This window comes from Chaetura pelagica, unplaced genomic scaffold, assembly GCF_000747805.2.
Source record: "Chaetura pelagica isolate M959 unplaced genomic scaffold, ChaPel_1.0 scaffold170, whole genome shotgun sequence".
Lineage (NCBI taxonomy): Eukaryota > Metazoa > Chordata > Aves > Apodiformes > Apodidae > Chaetura > Chaetura pelagica.
Window position 1 is genome coordinate 919,961 of NW_009952048.1, and position 24,411 is coordinate 944,371.

Here is a 24,411-nt window from a genome sequence, read left to right on the forward strand (position 1 = left end):
GACCCCTCTGGCCAGGGAAGCGGTTTCGGGGGAGGGGGGAGCAGCACCAGCAACAAAATACCCCAAACCACTCCGAATCTAAAGCAAATAAAAAGCAAACCTGCCGGGGGCTCTAGAGGTCCTAATTTAATTTGTAATAATTAAAACAAAACCCTCACAAACCTAACAACCTACAAATTGATAGCTTAAGTCTGAAATAGTGTAACTTTCTTACGGTGAGGAAAAAGCCCAAATACGTATCTGTATGTGAAATATTCACCAGTTTCAGTCGCTGTGGTTATCCCAATGAACAATCTGGGTGCTACAAACGCTGTTTTGCAGATGAATAACCTGCTCGGGTTATTCCACAGAGGGGGGATTTGAGAAGAGGTGAACGGTGGGAGTTATGGGGGTTGTATTGGACCACTGGTCCCTAAGAAGTGATTGAAATAGTTAAATAACATCTAAATAATGCAGAATACGTTCCGGTATATTAAAATAACCAGCTTCAGCATGTGAATCGAAATGCTTTGAGTCTGTGACTCCTTACCCTTCTGATGACTGCTTACACAAGATGTCCTTATACCCGTACATCAGGGTCAGGCTCCTGCTGTTCTGATGAACTAGGTTCCTTTTTATTATTACTTTTTAATATATTTTGTGTGTGTGTGTTTGTGAAGTCAGCAGAAACCTTACAGCTGTCAAAAGCCACAGGGGAAATAATTAACAGATTAATCCAGTATGACATCTTGAGAAATTCAGCCCCAGAAAATGGGGAATAATGAGCTAAACCACTTAATTTCTGTAGGCTTCTTCTCACCTCTCTGGCCTGACAGTGTTGTTGTGGTGCAGAAAAGTCTGAGGTTGGAGTGGCAGGCAGGGGCTGCCCAGGATGCTCTTTACATTAAGATTATGGAGAAAAGGGAGTGGATGAAGTAACTGATACAAATGAGATCTTGGACTCAAGCAGTTCCAGAAGTTCATTGAATCACAGGATGGTTTCAGGTGGAAGGGAACTTTAAAGGTCATCTAGTCCAACTGCCCTGCACGGGCAGAGACACCTCCCACTAGACCGGGTTGCTCCAAATCCCATCCAACCTGGCCGTCAACACGTCCAAGAAGGGGATATCCACAACTTCTTTGGGCAACCTGTTAAGCGTCTCACCACCCTCACAGGAAATAATTTCTTCCTAATCAAAATCTACCCGCTTCTAGCAGCCATTTCCCCTTGTCCTATCACTACATGCCCTTATAAAAAATCCCTCCTCAGCTTTCCTGTAGGCCCCCTTTAGGCATTGGCCACCATAAGGTGTCCCTGGAGACTTCTCTTTTCCAGGCTAAACAGCCCCAACTCTCTCAGCCTGACTTCATAGGAGAGGCACTTCAGCCCTCTGATCATCTTCTTGGCCCTCTGGACTCACTCCAACAGGTTCATGTCACTCTTGGGATGGGGTCTCCAGACCAGGTGGGGCCGCATGAGAATGGAATAGAGGGGGGAAGATACCTCCCTCATGTTATGCTTCTTTTGATCCAGCCCAGGACATGGCTGGCTTTCTAGGATACAAATGCACATTGATTGCTCATGTTGAGCTTCTCATCAATGAACACACCCAAGTCCTTTTCCTCAGGGCTGTTCTCAATACATTCTCTGCCCAACCTGTAATTGTGCTTGGAAGTTACTGCTTTGATGTTGAGCTGGAAGAACAGTGGCACTGCACTGCTTGAGTCTTTTGTAAAAGCTTTCTGTGTTCCAGACCCACATGCCTGTCTTAGTATAATGCTCAGGAAAGTAGACAGGTAAAGATATCCCACATTTTGTAAGAGAAAGAAATGTTATCCTAATCTATTAAAATTAAAAAACAAAACAAACACCACCTCAAATTGGCCTACAAGGTAACAGTGAAATTCAGTGACTAGTAGGAGGTAGTTTTCAGAAGGAGAGAGCTTTTAAAAATAGGTAACTGAAGACATTAACAAAATTTCTGAGATAAATTATAGAAAAAAACCCAACTTATTGAGCATACTCCTGTTTGTTTTTTTTAAATATAAAATGCTTAGACACAATGTCATTTTTAATGGAATAATATAGTTAAGAGCAATTACTGATCTGCTTGTGATGCTGACCAAAGTAGTTCTAATGGCTCTGAGGTCTCCATGTTGTTGAGTGCTCCCTGAGAAAGTGCTTGCATATACTGCAGTAATACAAATAATAAATAACAAATATTTCCTATTGTTTCCTGCTATTCCAGTAGTAAATTGCACCTGCTAAGCCTGTTTAAACTTGCAAGAGGCAGAAAAGCACTTGTTAATCTGCTCTTTTTCTGTTTAAATAAAACAACTTTTCACAGATGGATACTCCAAAAAGGAAATGATACTTTCTGGAGAATGCAGTTCTACTGAGTGGATTTCCTGGATGATTTTGTAAGCTGTACTAGGAAAAGAGAAGAAAAAAACTCATGTATTTTCAGGTCAGTTTTCAGTATTATGATTGATTTGTGAGTTTGCACTGCACAGCCCATAGAATCTCTTCTCATAGTTGTTGTTTTTGTTGTTTTTTTTCCTTAAAGGTTATACAGCACTTTTGACTGAGTTTAAATGCATTCTTTGAAAATACATGGTCTTGGCTAAAGGACTGGTTAAACTGGAAGAGAATTTACCATAAGGAGACTGTTCCTGGGGCTGATATTGCTGCTAGATAACTAAGAAGCTCATGCTAAGGGGGCAAGGTTGAGGCAATGCTTCAGTCTCTCGGTGGTTCTGCTGCTCCAGGCTGAGGGCTGGGTGCTGTGCTGGTCATATGGAATTTTAAAGGAAACCTCTGACTATCCTCCTCCAGAAGATTAAAGCTTGCTTCATGTAACAGTGCTGAGAACTGCTTGCTTTTGATAATTCGTACCCCAGGATTTCAGATCCCCCTAAGTGAAAATGTGATACCTTCCTAAGGGAATGCAGAGAGTCACAGGGACAACCTGCAATAACTATTCTGCTGGACATTTTTTGAGTTGCTATACCCCTTTTTAAGACTCTCACCTGAGCAAGGAGTTTATAGATGTTCATTTCTCTCCACTGTTCCCAGGAAAACCTGGAATATTATTTTAGACACTGATAGTTAATACCATTAATTAAGTTAATTGAGATGAATCCCATCCTAAATAATCTTCACAAAGGCCCTTGGCCAGATAATAAGAAATGCTGGATGCCTTTTATGAGATTCTGAGTGTCCTGACACCAGCTGATGTCCAAGTAGTTGGAATAGTGTGGAGTAGGACTCCATGCAATAGCTATCGTAGTTTTATAATTTATTTATTTTTTTCTTTACTGACAAGGATATTAATGTTTCTTCTGGGAAGTGTTTTCTTACTTTGTCTCCATATTGCATTAAGATACTCAGCACTTCATAGGAAATGGCCTTTGAAGGGTATTTATGATGTGCTAAAGATTATACACCAAGTGAGCAGTAGCACAGTGACTAGAATTCTCCTTTTACCAAAAATACCTTCCCACAAAAGTGGAAGAACAAGCTGCAAATTCCATCTGCTTCCTCACAGGGAGAGATCCAGCAGGTCCTCCAAAGGACACCTTCTGTTTCCCTTGGGACTCAGCTTCATTTGAAGAAACACCATCAGAATTCTTAGCATGGTGCCATAAAAATACTTATGCAACAAAATGCTGTCTTGGATTCTTGTTTGAATGTTTTATGCAGCATTCACATGCTCACACACATCAACATTCATGTTCTGGTTTTATTTTTAGGTGCACTTAAACTTTTATATATAGTTATTCATTTGTATATAAATTGAAACATTACAGAAAACAATCCTCAAGTAATTTTTTTAAATTATTTTTTTAACTGAACACTTAATTCCAGACAAAAAGACCCCCTGTCCAAATGATCTGCTTGTCTGTTCTGGTTTTCACTGTCTATATGATGAATGCAAGATAAATTCCATTATTATCTCTGCATCTACCTGGAAATCATTTTGCCATTAATTGACATACAAGGTAAGACCATGCTTGCATTTTCTTATGTGGTATCCTTTTTTTTTTTTTTACTGAAATATTGACAGTCAGTATAATACAAAGAATACTGATTTTTAATACTGTGGAAACATGTGAAACTTTCCCAGTATAACAGAAAAGGATTTTAGTTTGGGGTCTTTAAAAATACGTTAATTTGGTATTTGTAATCATGTGCTGTTGCAAATTCTGGGGCCTCCTGCATGCCTTAGGAGGAAAAATGCCCCCACCTGAATATAAGCCACACTGAAAACTGGTGAAATTGCAAAGTTAGGTTATTCACCTGCTCAACTTGTTTCCAAAAAGTCCATTTCTACTTCAGGTGGTGTTTTAGTGTTAAAACCTGTTACTCAAATGAGAAGGAAATGATGGTGACTTCCTCCAGTGAAGCTGGGTACTAGTGCTGGGGTCAAGGATACACTAGGAAAAATGACTTGGGAAGAGGCCCTGCTGCACTTTAGGTGTTGCCACTGTGTGCATATCCCTCTCTCTCTACTCCAGCTCTAAGTGCTCTGACACATAGAGAATCTGCAGCAGGAGCCAAGTTGAATAAATATGCACAAAATTTCCACAATATAACTGAGAATTTGACATGCTTAAACAGGGCAGGCTACTTTCAATCCTGCTTTATTCTTTCCTTGCTCAGGAACAATCCTTGTCTTCTATTTTCAAGCTACCTCTGAGAGATTTCTATATGGATTTTAAAATGGTCTGTTTTGGTTTTGTTTGTTTTGTTTTTTTGTTTGTTTTTGGTTGTTTTTTTTTGTTTGTTTCATTAAGTTTAACAATTTAGTTGTATGACTTAGACTACATTCCATGTAAATTCCACTTAGAGTAAATCACTGCAGCCATAAACTCTTTGTTCTGCAAAATAAGTCTTCTGATTTTAGTTCTTTTTGAAAGACCAAAAGGACCCACCTCCAGATTCCTCCTTATTCCTCTGATTCTGACTTCAGCTGGCAAGCTTGTATATTGTTTGTGTCCCCTTGGGATGTCCTTCCAAGGAGCAGCAATCTGGAAGTTTGATGGCAACCCTGGGAAGTAAGCAGAGTGGATTATCTGTTGGATTTGTTTTATTCTCTGCCATAGTGACCTGCCTTGCTGCACAACAGTCCCTCTCAGTGGATGCTGAACTCAAAATCCTGTTTTTTGGGTCAACTTGCAATTTTGTCTTTTAAATATATATATATATATGTGTGTTTATGTGTGTATGTATACACACACACACACACATACACACACACACTATAGCTGTGTATGGGGAAGGCACCTGGTTTGATCCAAGTGCTGGGTTCCAGCAGACATCTGCTGCTGGTATCTTGGGGAATTTTAAAAGTCTGTGTAGTCAGGGCAGTCACTTAGCTACAGTAGGGGGAAAGAAAGGAGAGCTGAAACAGGATCTTCCCCTGCCGGCTCCAAAAAGCAGAAACCTAGATCTGCAGGGAATCTGGGCCAATGTGTTCCTCACACTTGAGACGACAGTCCCACTCATTCCTCAATCTGCAGGCTGTGCCATGATGAGGTTTCGCAGCTGCTCCGGGTGCCGGGGGTGTTTCCCGGTTTGCCCTGCTCCCCTCCACGGAAGAGTTGCTGGCTTCAGCACACGGGGCTGCGGGAGCTCCAACCGCAGAGGAGTGAGTGGAAGTTGGGAGTGTTACCATATAAAGCCTTTTTCCTGAAAACATGTTCATCTGTTGAAGCTGAAAGTCTTTGTAGGGAAGACTTGAATTTGATGAATTTCCTATTAAAAAAAAAAAAAAAAAGCATATAAAAGACTCAGCAGATTTGAGAACATATGGGGTTTGATTTTCCACTGTCTTACACATTGTGCTGTTGTTTACGATCTGGAAAGCAGACGTAAAATGCAACCTCACTGCCTGGTTAGGATTTGCCTCCACTTAGTTGCAAGTATGATTAAATACATGAGATTAAAAAGCCTGGTTAATCAGTCCCTGGCTTTTTTTCGTCCATGGTCATTAATCCTTTGTTACCTGTTTTTGACCACTGTGACACATGTAGGTTTATATAGTCCCCTCTGCTGAACTCTTCCTCTTTTGCTTTGCCTTTCCAGGCTTCTCCTGGGAGTCTTTCTGGGTTACTACATCCCAGGTGTTTTGAAAGGAGCATGTATTTAGAAATTGGAATGGGGTGGGAGGTACAAGGAAGACTGAATTTTTTTTTGGCGGGGTCACACATTCTGTTAGTGAAAGATGAAGATGATACTTTCCCTCCCCACTAGCACCAGTGACTACACATGAAATACTGCATTCTGTTCTGGCATCCCACTACTATGAAAGATGACAAGAAAGAAGGAAGAGAGAAAGAAAAGAGCAGTAAAAGGGATTCAGAGACTAGATATATATATACTGACTTATATGGACAGTCTAAAATAACTTTTAAAAAAGATATGGCTTGTCCAAGAAGAAGGCTACAGAAAATACCACTTGTCTGAAAGCAGATGGTAAAACTAAGCAAAGAAGGGAGTTGGTTATGGTAATGCAAGGTGAGTAAAGATGATGGGATGAAATGCAGAAAAGAAAAATATGTGCTTTTAAGCTTGCCTAAACTATAGGACTGTCTCCTTAGTATACTGTGGTAGTTTACTGTACCTAGTTACAGAAAGTACTTCAGAATTCATTGTAGGTTCCTGGTGCTGTAGTCAGTTGAATAAACTAGTGGAGGTACAACTTTAATACATACTTACATTGCTGCCATGCTTGAAAAGTCTCAAGGACCACAATGGCAGGTGGGTGTATACAAACCTGTATGTAAGAAAGACAAATCTGACTTTTTCTGATGGCTTCTTGCTGCTTTGGGTATCTCCTTCCCTTTGTTCTTGGTTGCCAAAGCTTCGGGGTTTTGTGCAATTTCTCACTATTACTTCAATACAAGAATCTCTCACTCATATCCAATCTTTGTATCCCTTGGAAAGCCACTGTTTCTCTAGAAATCCACTATGGATGGAAAAGTGAAGGGAGTTGAGGGAGTGATTGAGTGCTTTGAAAGGAATGCATGTCCTTAATTTTTCCTTTCTTTGTTGCTGTGACTTTGTGGCCAAGAATCACAAGATCCTTTGCAATTATATGTAGAAGAAGAGTGTGTGTCTGGCACTCTCTCATAAAATTAAAGTCAGCATCACAATACCTTTCTTTGTCCATGTTTGAATGCTTAAAAATATTATAGTTTTAAGGATTTAATGCAATAATGGATCACGGTGTGTGTCATGACCAGCAAGCTAGTTAAAGTTAGTTACTGGACTTAAAAAATATCAATTGAGAGCATTATTATCTCGGTTTAATTGCTGATCCTGAGTCAAACTGTGACAAGAAACTATTTTCGTATCCTTTATGGGTATTATGTGCATTTTACATTATAAAGTCTATTATAGTTATCAGTTTGATGTCATAACTGTCCAGGTTTCACTGAATGGCATCCCAGCCTTCTGGTGTGTCAGCCACTCCTCCCAGTTTAGTGTCATCAGCAAACTTGCTGACAGTGCACTCTGTTCCCTCATCCAGGTCGTTGATGAAAATATTGAATAGTACTGGTGCCAGTACTGACCCCTGAGGAACTCCACTAGACCTCCAACAGATTTTGTCCCAATGACCACAACTCTCTGACTTCTTCTCAACCAGTTGACAATTCAACACAATTGCACTTTACAGGTCCTATAAAATCTCAAAGATTAAGTAGTTGACTTGTTTCTTTGCTTCATTAGGGCCTCCTTGTGTCATGTTCACAGAGCAAAAATGCCCTGAAGGGGGTAAAATGGCTTTCTGAAGCTCTTTCTCTTCTTCTGGTTCATATGACCTCCATGGAAATGCAGGATGGGCATGGAGTACATTGAAGGGTCATACTAGTTTCAGGGTGAAGCCTGTATACCTGCCATTTATTTATAGGGAATTGAGGAGAGCAGAAACTAACTGAGGCTACTCTGACTCATATTGGAACAGAACAGCAGCAGCCTACAGAACAGACTAAGGCTATTGGTCCATGTCCTTCTCCCTACTGTTTATGCCCCAAAAGGTTAAAAGAAAAAACTGAAAAAACAGTTTCCAGATGCTGATAACCTCAAGGCTGTATGAGCACACAGATACAGGGGTTCCCCTAAGTGGAAGAAATCTGACTCTACAAGTTACACACTTGACTGAAAGATGGAATGAAACTATTTTTGTTATGTGATGTTGAAACAAACAAAAAAATGATGCATCACTTCAAGCACAGCAGAGTGGGGAATAGGTGACAGTGTCTCATCTGCCAGCCTGACCAAGCCTTCAAAGGAGGTGATACAAGACAACATAACAAGGTGTTCTTGCTGAGCCTTTCCTGCTTGAAGAGATTTATGACATGAAATTAGATCCAGGCTGGCAAAAGCTGTTTATTTTACAACTAGGTTAAAATTTGCTGAAGTCAAGGATGCAGATACCAAGTAAATAAATATTAATTTTAATATTAATGTGGTGTCAGGGAAAATGGCTAGAAAGCAGTTGTTAAGATGGTTAAATCTTCTGTAGGTTGTACTGGAAAAAAGCCAAACAAGAAAACCCTCTGAAGTTTTCGGTGTTGGATATGTTTTACTGTTTCTAATATAAATTCACTGATGATAGTTATTACCACAGCTGGGAACTGATCACACTGTGCAGGGAGGTCTTTGCTGCATTTATGCTGGGCTAAATGATACTAAGCTCTGACTGTTTTCTTGAATGGAAACCAGTTTCAGTACTTAATAGTAATTTTAATGTGAAAGTTTTAGTATTTCAAAAAATACAGGGACATGGTTTGTTACATTTATATGTTTCTATTCCAATCAGTAGGACCTGCATAATACCTTGGAATTTTAAAGGCTGCAACTGTTTTTTAAATGCTATCATTCTGCAGTGACAGAAAAGTAGCTTGCTCACTTCTTTGCACTTTCAGTATTTCATGTATTCCTTCCAGTCAGCTTGTTCTTTGCAGCATGTTTAGACAAACTGCAAATTAATGTGCCTTCACAGGACTGCTGCAAGCCAGGCAACAGAACCAGATGAGACAGAAAAGAAAAAGAGCAGGATGCATTCATTTGTTCTTCACTGTGTTTTCAACTGGAAATCAAGAAGTATTGCAAAGATAATAATCTATTGCTTTTACATGAAGTAGAGATAGCTTATGTATATCTCATGACAGCTGAATCTCCAGTCAGTTGGCATTTTGTCCAGCATCTAGTATGAGTTTGACAAATGCCTTCACTTTGCCAATCTCACATTGCCAAGTCACAGTTCAGATCGCAAAAGAACAAAGGCAAATTCAATAGCTGGAAAAACAGAAGAGGAAAAAGACTGGCCTTGGACAAGATTTCTTTTACTGCTGCTAGGAGCTTTACTTCTGGGTAGAACTGTTTCAATAGCCTGTATTCCTCTGCACTTCATTTGGGAAATAATATGTTAGCATACCTCAAAACCAGTGGAGCCACCCAACAGAAAACTATGTAATGCCCACACTGCCAGATGCTGGTCTTTGTAGCTGTGCTTAGAGCTACAGGTATTTCAGTTAACCTGCTCTGAGATAATCCAGGTATCTCTTGCCTTACAGGGAACGCTGCAGTAGAAATTACTTATATTAGGAAGCTCAAGTTTCCCAGTTTCTAAGTATTGTTGATATTTTTTAAAACTGTACCCATATTTTAGCAAAAATCATGTCTGTTACTTGGTAGGTAATATGTGAAGAGGGTATTAGCACTTGGAACAATAATGCACACATTAACACAGACTTTCTTAGATGTTTTGTCTCCTCTCCCCACCCCTTACTTTTTGAGAGCAAGCATGATTAAAAATGGTTTTGGAAAATAGATGACAAATTGTTTTTTAGTTGATCTTTAAGCATGCATAGAAGATGTATGCTTTGAAAAATACTTAAGATACAATCATACACTGATATTTCCTGAGCACATCCATCACTCTCATGGGACATGTCTTTTCAAAACTCTCCTTCATGCATACATCTCTATGATTTTGCAGATACCTAGCATAATTAAAACAACAAAAAAAAAAATCCTTTTTCCTATCTAAAGTTAATATAGGGCTTCAGAGCAGACAGAGAATCAAAAGGGTCTTCTGGAACTAATGAAGAACTTTAAATATCATTACCATCACTCATGAGCCTTCATTACAGGAAAGAGAAAAAATATTGACCATATCATCATGGACCTTTCTGAAACAAGTCTTGCCTGTTTTAGTGGATATGTGACAGGGGCCAAATACAGCTTCCAACCCTTTGTCAGCACCACTGACCAGCTCTGGGGTTTCACAGACTGCCTGAGAAGCACACAGCTCCTTGTGCTATTTGACAGCCACAATATAGCATCTGTCCCTTGTATCCCTGAATGTTCTGAGAGCCTCTCAGCTTCCCTCCAGGATGTTCAGCTCTTTTTCTTTCTGCTTCTTCACATCCAGAGACCTGCATGGCTATAACTGACTTCTTAGCTTGTGTATGTGCCATCCATCCTGTGAATATTTCTCAGGTCACAGCTTGATTTCTCTTTTATGCTTGTACAGAGGTAAGTTAAATTACTTTGATATTGCAGGCTGAACAGAGGGCTTGGCATTTTTATAGATACTTCTTAAAGTCACACCCCTTTTCAGTGACAGCATGGTACCATCTTCCAGGAGCACAGGATGACTGTCAGGACTATTGGCCACTGTTTCATGAGCCAAAGATTTTAGTGACTTGGTAGACAGTAACAGTTCCCCAAAATCAGATGAATCACTGAAGTTTGTGCTTTGCCTTAACTCTCAGCACTTCATTTGGTGTCTCCTAAGTCTTTTGAAAGACCCAAATAAAGCCCCTCTGTACGGTGCCTGCTGATGGAACATTACTTACTCACATAGTTGTCCTGGATGGTGTGTGATTATTTTTCAGAAATGTTAACTGGTGTAGAAAGTGAGCTTGTGTAAGTAGAGAAGGAAAACATATGTTGACAAACTCTTGAGAAAGGCCAGGATGAGCATTTTAACCAAGATGTGCATGAGACAGAAAAAACTGTAACACCATGAAATCTACATGTAATGTGACGCTTTGCAGATGTTTTTAATGAAAGCAGGAGTTTTCATCTGATTACACAATTACTTACATTGCATGCTCAGAATGAAAGTTTTCCAGTTCAGATAGGACAAAGCAGTTCCCAGGTTTTATAGTTGCCATTCACTCTGTTAAAGATATAGAACAGGAAAGCTAGAATAATAATTTTGTTACCTGAAATATTTTTCAGCTTTCTCAAGAGCATGTTAACTCTTCTCATTATTTCTTCCTTAGTTAAGGCCTTTTGTTTGTTTCCTTTAGGTTAACTGATAATAGCTTAATGAATATTCTATTCGTGTGTGAATTTAGATATTGATTCTGTGTGAAGATTAATTCCTTCATTCAGAAAAAAAACACCCCACAGTTTGGCAATACTAACACTATTGTTTTTCCAGACGTTTAATTTATTAACTGTAAGTAGCTACATTCTCAATTCAGGGCACTTCTTAGAACTTCTAACTATTTACTGGTTACAGAGATATTCTCATCCCAATCACCGCAGTCGGTGCCTCTACAAGGTAAATTTGTACTCTCTGCAGACTCCTGATGAGTAGAATAGCACTACTTAAAAATGAAGGTTCTACATATAATATCAAAATATTTCCCCAGGAACAGGGGAAAAATTGAATTAGCATTTCTTGTCTAAATTTTATAATTTAGTCTATAAGGCTATATATGTATGTATGTATGTATGTATGTATTTGGTTACAATTATTAAATTTCCTATCTTACTTCATCAAAGGTAGTCTTAAAGAAGGTTTATTCATTGTTCAGACAATGCCTTTAATAGTGAAACATGAACGAAGGGAATGTATTCCTTAATTAACGGCAACTTCATCTTGGAGAAAAAAAAAAAAAAGTGTTGTAACTATTTAATCTAAAAAATAAAGATCATTTGTAGGAAGAAATACTGAGTGTGTGAAAAGGTAAAATGTTGAGCTTCAAAAGAAAACAGAGCTAAATATGTCTAGATGTGTTAAGTGTGTATAGTGGAGGCCTTTATTTGGATGAGGAAGAGAAATAGATTTTCATCCAGTTACTTGAAAAAGTAACCTTACCTCAAAGCTTGTAGCAGATCTGAACAAATCATCTTCTCTTTGTTTAAATTATATTTGCTAAAGGCTGAAACTATTTTTAAGCAGAGATGTCAAATGAATTTTTTGGCTTGTTTACCTGCAGTAATAAAACATTTCTGATTTTGGAAAACTGACCTGTCTTGTAGTTACAAAATCAGGCTCATTTGTATTTTTGGATTAGTAAAAACTACTTTGTCATGGGTCTGCTGCCTCTGTGTAAGTAAGCATGGGAACATGTGTACCTCCATCCTCTGTGGAAGAAAAGACATCCATAGCAGAAAGCCTTTGCATGTGAACATCTTAGGCTGCAGCCTCAGCCACTACACAGCTTCCATTTTTTTTGTACTAACATTTTCCACACTGGCAGTGACATTTGCCTGCCTGAAACTGGTCCTGACACATGTAAATGTTGTTTTTTCCTATCTATAAGTTATGTTTGACTGCTCCATGCACTGTCAGGTAGCTTTGGCAATCAATGAGGGGACCACACTGCAGGTTTTAAGTCAATCTGAACTTCTCATTGTATTCAAAATTTATCACTTATGTTGGCTTCTTTTGTTTCCTAGACTGTCCCTTATCAACCTGCTGTAGCTGTTTTCATTTCTTTCACATACTAGATTTCTTTAACTGCATTAGGTGCCGAGACCTGCTGTTTTCACAGGAATGGAATGTAATTTTTTTGTCTTTTTTTTGCTATAAGAATGTCATATAAAATACCTGGCAGCTTGAGAATCTCAGAATTAAAAACCTGCTTTTGTTGCAATAGATTGAAATTATTTCAGGTGCAATGTTAAATGTAAATTATAGAATATATTATTTTGCTTACAAGATGTTTCTTGTATAATCACAATAATATTAAAATAAGGAAAAAGATTATTATTCTAACAGCTTAAATGACTTGTTTATTTTTCTTTTGGAAAAGTTAATATCTTTGAATGTTTCCCACTTCTGATGAGGGAGTTTTTTGTCATATTCTTTTTGTTAAAGTAGCATTTTTCCAACTTCAGATATGACTCCTGTTACAGTTATAATAGACATAATTGCAGGAAGATAATAACTCTGCTAGGTCAGAATAGATTCAAAATTACAGAAGCTGCTTGACTAAATTTCAATGCTGATTCTACACACAGCTCCATATGTTACATTTCCATTCCTAACTGAGTCCCACAAAGTGAGCTACACTCCACAGTGGGAACCACCTATACAGAGACATAAAGAAGATCAGCTCTAAATTAGCATTTGTATCAACTAAAATATTTCTACTTCCCTGTTACTCAGTGTAAGAGTAATAGAAATCTAGATCCTTGAGATAATGCAGTACTTACTTCTCACTCCATGAGAAAATCTTACTGTGGGAAAAGAGATAATAAGGAAGAACTACAGGTACTGTGTTAAAAAACCCCTCCATTCCACTTTGTTACTCTGGAAAGCACTGATTTCCATACCAGTGGAGTTAGGCTAGTGCTCTTTTAACCCATTACTAGTCCCTTAATAGTTTCTCTCATTTCTGGACTTTTCTGGGAGCCTGATTAAAGATATTCACCAGATAGTGTTGCTTAGGTCATGCTATTCTATTACTGCCATTGTTCCTTTTTGGCACCTTGATATCCTAAATGTGTCTACAACTTCCATGGTTCTCTGATACTCCCTTTATAGACAAAATATCTCTTCAGCTCTTAAAAAGCTTCTGTGACAATGTATACAGCACCTTGGAGATGTCCAATTCTTTCCTTTGACTCATGATAATGAGCAGCCTCTAGAAAATGTAAGAGATGCATGAATGTTTCACAGTAATAAAAAGATTTATGAACCCAGTTGAGTCAGGTTTTTTTGTTCACAATACTTATCACAGAATAACCTGTGCAAACTATTTTTTCCTTCTTTCATTTTGATCTAAATCCTTCATAAGAATTGTTGGGATTTATGTGTTTATTTTACTTTAGAGAATTAAAATGTTGATTTAATTGGGCATGGGGATAGATCTATTCAGAAACAATAAATTGTTCTGAGGTAAAACAGCCTGTGAAGAGGTCATATCTGTAATACTTTGAGTCAGCCCCATTTGCTTAGCTGCATGTAGGAGATCTAACACTGGTGCAAACAATTATATTATAAACTGCAAATATGTATGTCTGAACTATGCACAAATACAATAAATACACAGTGCTGTATGATTTTAGTACATATATTGGTATAAAAGACCAATTAAACATGTTACAGAGTCACAGACATTAACTTTTTTTCCAGCAGCTGTATGGGGAGGCTGTCATGTCCCCAGGAGGCAAAGGAGAGCAAAGGAAAGCAAAGGAGAGCAAAGGAAAGCAAAGGAATGCCTTCCTCTCTCCTCACACAAGCGGCAAGGGCAGCTGTGGATAGCTCGGGTTTTGTACTCAGAAGCATTAATCTTTTCAGTGCTCCTCTTGCAGGAGGAGAGGTGCACCGAGAATATTCTCTCTTGCATTGAAAGAAGAAATTAGCTTCCTACCAGTTTTTTTCAGGTGCATGAGGCAGATGCCCAGTGTTTCAGCCATAATGTTAGAGGCATTGCTGTGCTTGCTGCTTATAAACACTGGTAAGCATCACGTAAGCATGCTATAGAATTAATCACTGCTGTTCATTAGAGTGACTGAGCACTCCTGTTGAAGGTTCCTTTCATTAGATAACTACATATTGGGATCTGCACAAAGCAACCCTAAACGAAACATCTAGGATCACTGCAGAATCCTTTTTTTCTGCTTCCTTGACTGATGGGAGAATAATAGTTTTGTTTATCTTCTCCCAGCCTAGGCAGCTGGTAATTCCTATTTTCCTTTTCTCTCTGGATTGTTTTTTCCTTCTGCAGAACAGATTGGAGCCACAGACCTAATCTTTTCCTACTTTATATCCTACGCAGCCACTTACAGGTGTGTGTATAGTGCCACCTTACCAAAATAGCAGTGCTTTACAGAGACATAAATTAGAAGGTACAAGCAGTACAAGCAATATAAAGAGCTAGTCAGGAGATCATCAAGTCCCAGGGAGAGAAAAAAACCAGTGTTTAAGTCTTATACCATCTGGACACAGCTCTTTGTGGGTGCTTCTCAGTTTAAAATACCTGTAGGTGCCGAGGCATCTGAAGGTTCACCAGCATATGCCATTTTTATGTGAGGACCAGTGGAGATGGACTGAGAAGTGGCTAAACAATAGAGCCCAGAGGGTGGTGATCAATAGTGCAGAGTCCAGAAGAAGACCTGTAACTAGTGGAGTTCCCCAGGGATCAGTGCTGGGTCCAGTCCTCCTTAACATCTTCATCAATGACCTGGATGAGGGACAGAGTGTATCCTCAGCAAGTTTGCTGATTACACGAAACTGGGATGATTGGCTGGTTCACTGGGAGGCTGTGGAGCCGTTCAGCAAGGTCTGGAGAGTCAGGCAAAGAGGAATCTAATGAGATTCAACAAGAATAAGTGTAGACTCCTGCACCTGAGGAGGAATAACAACATGCACCAATACAGATTAGGAGCTGACCTGCTAGAGAGCAACTCTGTGGAGAATGACCTTGGAGTCCTGGTGGACAACAAGTTATCCACAGGGCAGCAATGTGCCCTTGTGGCCAAGAAGTGGGGTGTATTAAGAAGAGTGTGTCCAGCAGGTCAAGGGATGTTCTCCTTCCCATCTACTCTGCCCTCATAAGAGCACATCTGGAGTATTGTGTCCAGTTCTGGGCAGGGATCCAGTTTAAGAGGGACGGGGATTTACCTGAGAGAGTCCAATGGAGGCTACGAGGATGATTAAGGGACTGGAACACATGCCTTATGAGGAAAGGCTGAGAGACCTGGGGCTGTTTAGTCTAGAGAAGAGAAGACTGAGAGGGAATCTTATTAATGTCTATACATATCTAAAGGGTGGGTGTCAAGGAGGGGTCAATCTCTTTTCAGCTGTGCCCTGTGATAGGACAAGGGGCAATGGGTGCAAACTAGAGCACAGGAAGTTCTACCTCAACATAAAGAAGAACTTCTTTACTGTAAGGTTTACAGAGCACTGGAACAGGTTGCCCAGAGAGGTTGTGGAGTCTCCTCTGGAGACTTTCAAGACCTGTCTCGATGTGTTTCTGAGTGACCTGCCCTAGTTGGTCCCACTCTGGAAGGGATGTTTGATTCAACGATCTCCAGAGGTCCCTTCGTTTTCTATAAAAAAATAGAGCTGAGGGAGCAAGGAGGAGCACCTGGCAAACAAATGGGTATATTCAGAGAGAAACAGCCATTAGTGAGGAATAAAAACTGGCAAAATAGCTCTTCCTGCTTTCCCCAACTCCCTTCTAGAAATAAAGCAAATGTCATTGGAAGGACGAGAAGGAATGGCCTCAAGTTGTACCACGGGAGGTTTAGGCTGGCTATTAGGAAAAAAAAAATAAATCACAAAAAGGGTTGTCAAGCACTGGAATAGGCTGCCCAGGGAAGTGGCTGAGTCACCATTCCTAGAGATATTAAAAGACATGTAGATGTAGCACTTAGGGACATGGTTTAGTGGTGGACTTTGCTAACAGTTGGAATTGATGATCTTAAAGGTCTTTTCCATCCTAAATGATTCTATGATTCAGGAAACAGCAGAGCCAGGGTCTGGAGTGGCAGGGGCTCCCCCTGGATCAGGCAAAGTCTTATAACCAGGGATCCTACTGCCCAAGCCAGGGAGCAGGGCAGGCCCTTGGAGTTTTCTTAATCACATCATTGGTGGGTGAACTGATAGCCAGCACTTATAGCTGAGAGTTACCTCTGGTTTTTCTTTCTTACTTACTTTTTTTTTTTTTTTTTTTTTAAATAAGTAATCTGTGAATTTTTCTTATCTAACTTTTTTCTGTACTATTTTGCAGAACAAGAAGTCTGTAACCCTGGTGGTCCCTTCTATATTTATGCTGTTGTTCTTTGAAGCAGCTGAAAAAAAAAATAGCATGGTGAGCTTAATTGGAACCTCCTGGTTGTCATTGCGATTTTGGAGTATTTTACCACTTACCTGGAAAATGCTACATACCTCTGCTAAAGCATCCATTTGTGGTCTGGGCAATGTTATGCTAAAATTGTAGTATTATTGCTGTTAAGAAAGGTGTTGAAGGGATGCTGTGAGCTGTGTAACAGACAATGGTGGTGTTTACCATGTTCTGTTCCTACAAAACTCCTGCCTCTTCATCCTTTCCTCTGGCATCAACATTCATTCCCATGTGTGTGCTGCAGTTTTCTCAGCTGTGCTCAAGTAGGTTGTGAGGCTCTGCTGAAAACAAGAGAGTATTTTGAAATCCACATCAGTTCAGGAGGTAGTGTAGATCTAGTGATGTGGGTCTACAACATCTTCGCTGACTTGAGCACTTACCAGTTTGGTAAAAACTTAATCCAATCCTATATGTAGTCTGCCCTCACAGGTTCACTCTGTTTAAAAACAATTTTTCAAAACACCAAGCAGGTAAGACTGCTTTTCAAGAAGTAGCAGCCATATGTTCTGTCTGGCAGCAATTTGCTGCTGATCAAACTCTCAAGAAACAACAGTTAAGGAAGATCTATAAGACTTTGAAAAAAATGAAGAATGAATTTATGTCTCTGTGTTTTTAACATCTTTTTGAATTTGAAATACTACAAGCTGGAGAAGTGGGCCCAGGTGAACCTCATGAAGTTCAACAAGGCCAAGTGCAGGGTCCTGCACCTGACCCAGGACAACCAGAAATATCGATATGGGCTGGGGGAAGACATGCTAGAGAGCAGCCCTGTGGAAAAGGACCTGGGGGTACTACTAGTGGATCAAAAGCTGGAAATCAGCCACCAGTGTGCAATTGCAGCCCAGAAGGCCAACTCCATCCTGGGGTGCATCAAAAGAAGTGTGGCCAGCAGGTTGAGAGAGGTGATTCTGTCCCTCTACTCTGCCCTGTTGAGACATCATCTGAAGTACTGTGCCTAGCTCTGGAGCCCACAACACAAGAAGGATGTGGACCTGTCAGAGGATGTCCAGATGAGGGCAATGAAAGTTATCAGAGGACTGGAGCACCTCTCTTATGAAGACAGGCTGAGGGAGCTGGGGTTGCTCACCCTGAAGAAGAGAAGACCCCAGGGGGATCTAATAGTGACAAGAGCCTACAAGAAGGCTAGGGAAGTCTTGTTCACAAAGGCATGTAACAATCGACAAGGGCTAATGATTTTAAGCTAGAGAAGGGTAGAATCATAGAACTGTTCAGGTTGGTAAAGATCCTTGGAATCACCAAGTCCAACCATCATCCCTACTCCAAAAAGTTCTCCCCTAAACCACATCCACCAACACCACATCCAAACAAACCTTCACACATCCAGGGATGGTGACTCAACCACCTCCCTGGGCAGCCTATTCCAGTGTCTAATCACTCTTTCTGTGAAATTTTTTCTCCTAATGTTTCAGTCTAAACCTCCCCTGTTGCAACTTGAAGCCATTCCCTCTTATTCTGTCACTAATTACCTATGAGAAGAGACCAGCACCCACCTCTCTACAGTGTCCTTTCAGGTAGCTGTAGAGACTGATGAGGTCTCCCCTCAGCCTCCTCTTCCCCAAACTAAACATTCCCAGCTCCTTCAAGTGTTCTTCGTAAGATTTACTCTCTAGGCCCTTCACCAGCTTTGTTGCCCTCCTCTGTACTCACTCCAGCACCTTGATATCTCTCTTGAATTGAGGTGCTCAAATCTGGTCACAATACTCCAGGTGTGGCCTCACCAGTGCTGAGTAAAGGGGGACAATCACCTCTTTACTTCTGCTGGTCACACTATTTCTAATACAAGCCAGGATGCCATTGGCTTTCTTGGCTCATATTCAGCTGCTTGTCCATTAGAACCCCCAGGTCCTTTTCTGCCAGACTCTTTCCAGCCACATTTCCCCAAGCCTGGAGGCTTGCCTGAGGTTGTTGTGGCCCAAGTGCAGGACCCAGCACTTGGCCTTGTTGAAGCCCAGACCATTAACATTAGCCCAACGATCCAATCTACCCAAGTCTCTCTGTAGAGCCTCCCTGTCCTCATGCAGATCAACACTCCTGCCTAGCTTGGTGTCATCTGCAAACTTACTGATAATACACTCTATGTCCTTATCAAGATCATCAATAAAGACGTTAAACAGAAACATTCCCAACACTGAGCCCTGAGGAACACCACTTGTGCCTGGCTGCCAGCTGGATTTAACTCCACTGACCATCACTCTTTGGGCCCGACTGTCCAGCCAGTGCTTGTAGATTTAGGCTGGACATTAGGAAAAAGTTCTTTACTATGAGGGTGGTGGATCACTGGAACAAGCTGCCTAGAGTTGGTGGAGGCCCCATCCCTGGGGACATTCAAGGTCAGGCTTGATGAGGCTCTGAGCAATGTGGTCGAGTTAGAGATGTCCCTGCTTATTGTAGGGGGGTTGGACTAGATGACCTTTATAGGTCCCTTCCAACCCAATACATGCTATGATTGTATGGCTCTATGATAAATAGTACCAAAACTATTTAAAACAGTTACATACAAAATTAACTCATTTACTTGCAGTAGTCTGGCAAGATTTTTTTTTCCGGGTCTACTTCAGAAAATTATACCATATTCACTAGATATTTTATCTCCTTCAATTACATTTTACCCTCATGTTTTAAGAATAAGGTTTTCCAAAATGCTACTAACGAATACATTTTGTCATTTTAAAAAAAATATTTTTCCTGAATACTTTTGGAGAAGCAGGAGAAAAGGAGAAATGTGTCCCGACAGTGTCATCTAGTGGCAAAACACATTCAAAGCCCTTGAGAGAGCAGTAGCAGCTGAGCTGGACAGCTGGTCAGCACCTTCTTCACACTGATTAATGACTGATCCAGATTTGCACTTTTTTGGGAGGCTCCCTGCGGACGACTTAGAGACTTTTTCACCCAGAACAGATGAGAGAGTACTTCTAGCAGTTTGCACAGGAGATGACAAGGCCATGCCTGTTGCTCTGGAGGAAGAGGCCCATCATTTTTAGTTCAGTTGCTAAGAAAGATTTACCCTTTGCACATCTAAAAGTATCACCTGGGTAGTGAAATCACAAAGGGATATTAGTATCTTTCAAGAAAGGTACGTTTTTTAAGCTAGCCTGACACAGAAAGCCAAGCTACAGAAGCTTAAGGACTATGAATTTGTGCTTTGTGGGAAACTGGTATAGGTAGGGAGTAGAGAAAATTGTCTCTGTTAGAAAAGCTAATAGGAAAATTTAAACAAGACGGATATTTTAAAAAAAGACAAGATAGAGAAAAAAAATCACACAAATACATTTTTTTTTTGTATTTTCCATATAGCTTCACTTTGCTTATATTTGAGCTACAGTGCTCTGGTGTGTTCACTACATTGCAAAAATACAGCCTACCAGTCATGAAGATGTGGATCATCTTTGATCCCTCATTAGGCAGCATGGGATGCATTTCCTTGGTCACAACAGGAAAGAGGAGCAGCACGTGGTTTCTCAGCAGCACTGAGGAGTTCATAATGAGTAAGTATAGGAGCTGGCTTGATTCTTGAGGGCAAACTTCTATGAAAATTAGATGCAACCATATGTGCCAGACAATTACACCACAGTTGGGCTCCCCTTTTTGTGGTCTTAATCTCAGGCCCTAGAACTAGGTCATTGAATTAAGTGTCTATTTGGGAAAGCAAGCAGAAGAGAGCTGAGTGGTTTTTGTACTACTGTTGCTCAATCCAAGCTGCCTCCCAGGCATTTATGCCCTTTTGGCCAACAGTTGTAACAAAACACCCCTTTGTACCTGCAGCCTGACACTGGATGATCACACTGCAGCAACCAGTGCTAGCAGAGGAGACAGAAATCCACTTCAGTTTTCATATCCCAAAGTAAAAAGAGTAAATCGTCAGAAACAAGCCAAAATCATAATCTCACTCCTTTACAGGGGGCTCAAGGGTCACGAACAGCCTCATAAAAGGGACAATTTAAAGCAGGGAAGTTAAATTACTGTTTTCAGCAGCCTTTATACAGTAGCTTAGTCTGATTCTCCATGTAGACAAGACAGTGCTGGGAGTGAGGAAAAATGAATAGTCTCCCCGCTGCCTGACACAATATTCAAATACTGTGGTGTCATCTGAGAGTCAGAAGACTTTTTCGACTGTAGATGGCACTGCACCATTTTGCTTTATGTATGTTGTACCCTTTTCCAGTTTTTCGCAAAACTCTTTCTATTTCTTTAATATGGGACAACGGTGGGACAGTGCTTGCTTCACTATCCTCCCTTCTGTGCTATTTGATCCTTTGACTTCTTCACATTTTCCTTAGTGTTGGTACATGGAACAGAGTAACCCAGTCTCTTTGAGTAAGAGATAGGCTTTTTTAAAGAAAGACGCACATATTTTTTACAATTTTGGAGATATTTTATTGGTATAAAAATGCTTCTTTTGAGTGTGTGGCTATCTGATAAATAAATAATATCTGGGTTTTTTTGCAAGCTTTCCCTGCTAATAATGTGTTATGTTGAATCTTTCCCCTTTAGCTCTGTAATACAAATTTCCCAGCAGTTTGTATTATTTTTTTTTAAAGTTCATAAAAAAGAAACATGGTAAGTAACTTGTTTAGTATCAGCAGAAGGTAAGCCTGGAGCTGATAAATTTTTTTCTTCTGCAGACAGTATTACTGCTGCTAATAAGAATTATTACTCAAGACTCCAGATGACACTGGTAATAATTAGGCCAGCTAAGGCACATAAACAGAAATGTGAAGGGGCAAATCTGTCACTCAGCACTTAGTATAGCTGACAAGGAAAAAGTTAATTATTTTCATTTTTTATATATAGACTGAACTTTTTTATTATTGGCTCATAAATGTACTACCAGCTTCAACATTCAGAATCAATTTCAGAAATCTGTTATGCGATTGTAACAGTGATAGTATAAAATGCAGAACACATTTTTTTCCTCACTGTCACTTAAACCTTCTCTAATTACTCCATTGGCCTAAGTCTTGTGCAGCAGACAAGGCATGTGACTTTACCTCAGTTTTTCTGCAGACTATTCTGGATGAATGGACAGGATCCATAGGTCACCAGAAACCCACCTAATGGGGCAATGTCCTCCCTATAGCCTGGATCCATCTCTCCTAACCTTAGACAAGTACACATTTGGGTCACAGTTAATTTACAGCCCTTCAACAGTCAATTAACTGAGATGCATACTAACACAAAAATACACTCTGTCAGCTAATGAAGCCTTTTGAAAGAGATGCTCCTCCTCAGACTGTGAAGATGGGTAAAAGTATACCAGTTTTCTGGGTTTTTTTAAAGGCTTTTTTGATTTAAAAGTCTAGAGCTGCTATGAAGAGTAAAAATGGTGGTCAGAGACACATTTTTTTCCCTATAATTGCAGGTTTATCTGTGATAATTCAGAATTTTTCAACACAGACTGAGAAAGAAATAAGAAGTTGAACAGTTCCTAACTGTAAGGCACCTACTACATGCTTCAGTAACTCACAAATCTGGTTGTTGCACTACCGAATTTAAAGACTCTTCAGTGTCACTGGATTTTCATCTCCACAGCCTGTAATTTCTCCTGAAATGCTTAAAAGAGCGTATTTTTCCACAACAATGTTGTACTTTCCACTGGTTAAAAAAAACCCCAAACAACAACAAAACCAGTAATTTAAACCAGAGGCTCAAGTTAGGCTGTTCAAAATATTTCTGTTTTACAGTGTTACCTTACCAGCTCAAGATACCTCTGCAAATCAAACCATATCATCCTGATCTTCATGAATGGTATTCATTAGTTTACTGATCTATGAACTGGGGACAGTTAGAAAAGCCTGAACAAGAAACAATAGATAAAAGTAGTTAATATATTATTTTTCCATCAAAATATTGAAAGTCCAGCAAAGGAGATCAAACTCTTGCAGAGAAACCTATTGCTAAAAACTGTTGGTTATTCTGTCAAGGTTTTGGCCGACTTGGACTCTATCAGGTCCTATCCATGAGTCAGTAGTATTTTCCAACTTTTCTGTGTCCCTTGCGGTAGTTCTCAATTCTTTACAGTAGTATTTTCTAAGAAAAAGCTGAGGGACAGTCCAACTTCTTAGAAACTATTTTGCTCATATAGAATTTATTCATCTTGTCTTTAACCTTGTTCTATTTTAAGTCTCTTGATCTTTTCACTGTGCTGTTTACCTCTCAAAGGATGCCTGCCCCAGCTATTCATTTGAATTCATTATTGTACAGCAAAGCATCGTTTATGACTGACTTCAGCTGTATTTTGACCTCCTTATCTCCCCAGATGGTCATTACTGTTCTCAGGCCAGCTGGCAGAATGCTTGGAGCAATGCCATCTCTGAGCTTTGCTTATTACTGAAGCAGAAAGAAGCTATCACTAGGAAAATAATGCATAAATAAATCCCACACAGCATACAGGGTTAGTTACAATGGTGAATGACAGCTGGAAAAACAAATTTTGTACAGCGAAATAAAGGAAGCAGATTGCACAATTCAGGTGAACTGGGTCAGACGGCATGGGTAAAAATCCTCGAGATTCACCTACATACTCAGTTTTCCCCAAACTGAACTGCTGCTGAAGAGCCCGTATCACTTTTTCCCCACTTAAAATGTTTTGTGGATTAACAAATAGCTAGGTTCTTCTAAAGTCTTTGAACACTGGCATCACACAGGGCATGCAACTGTGGCTTTAAAAAAATACATAGAAACTCTGTCCATCCGTGTTGATATTAATAGATCATTAATATATTTCTGTATGGTGGAAAAAGCGGTGCATGTTTTGTTTTGTTGTGTTTTTTACTCTGTATTTAACGTCAGGTCCCACCTGCCTCGGTTCCTGGCTTCCCTCCCCGAAGTGCTACACCTTAATCCTGTTCCAGATTGACCTGTAATCTGTATCGCCTATTACATCACCCAAGATACTAATTAAAAGGTAGCATTTACTTGAGCCCTGATGGAGTTTACCTGAAACACGCACCAAGCGCACTGCAGGTAATAGCAAGAGCAGTTCTTCAAATCCCTGTGCACGTATCCAGGCCGCTTCTCAGACTGTCGGCCAAAAACCTCACAAAAATCCACATGTACCAGATAAATTAAACTACCTGCCTCGGCGCAGACTTTTCTGTCACTTTCATATTCTCTAGAGATCTGCAGGTTGGTGGTTTAACTATTTACTTCCCGGTCCTCCTAGACACGCGTTGCCTGCCACAAACCCACCCTCCTCCTCCTCCACAGCCCTCCCGGCTGCTTCTCCGACGCCGAGGGGCAGGAAGAGCCGCCCATGCCCCCCCTTCCCCCGCCCTGTCCCGACCATGCCCAGCCCCTCTCCCA

At 40.1% G+C, this 24,411-nt stretch overlaps 1 protein-coding gene across 1 annotated transcript in view; it reads right to left on the reverse strand.

The window, feature by feature from the left end:
- The window catches only part of TPBG (trophoblast glycoprotein), a 26,655-nt gene extending 2,261 nt beyond the window's left edge, over positions 1-24,394 (reverse strand). The window contains exons 1-3 of the mRNA XM_010003158.1: positions 24,256-24,394; positions 5,465-5,737; positions 2,062-2,171 (exon numbers count right to left, since the gene is read on the reverse strand). Coding sequence (XP_010001460.1) covers positions 2,062-2,171; positions 5,465-5,737; positions 24,256-24,394 — 522 coding nt within the window. The remainder of the gene's footprint in view (positions 1-2,061; positions 2,172-5,464; positions 5,738-24,255) is intronic.
- Positions 24,395-24,411: the final 17 nt, after the last annotated feature.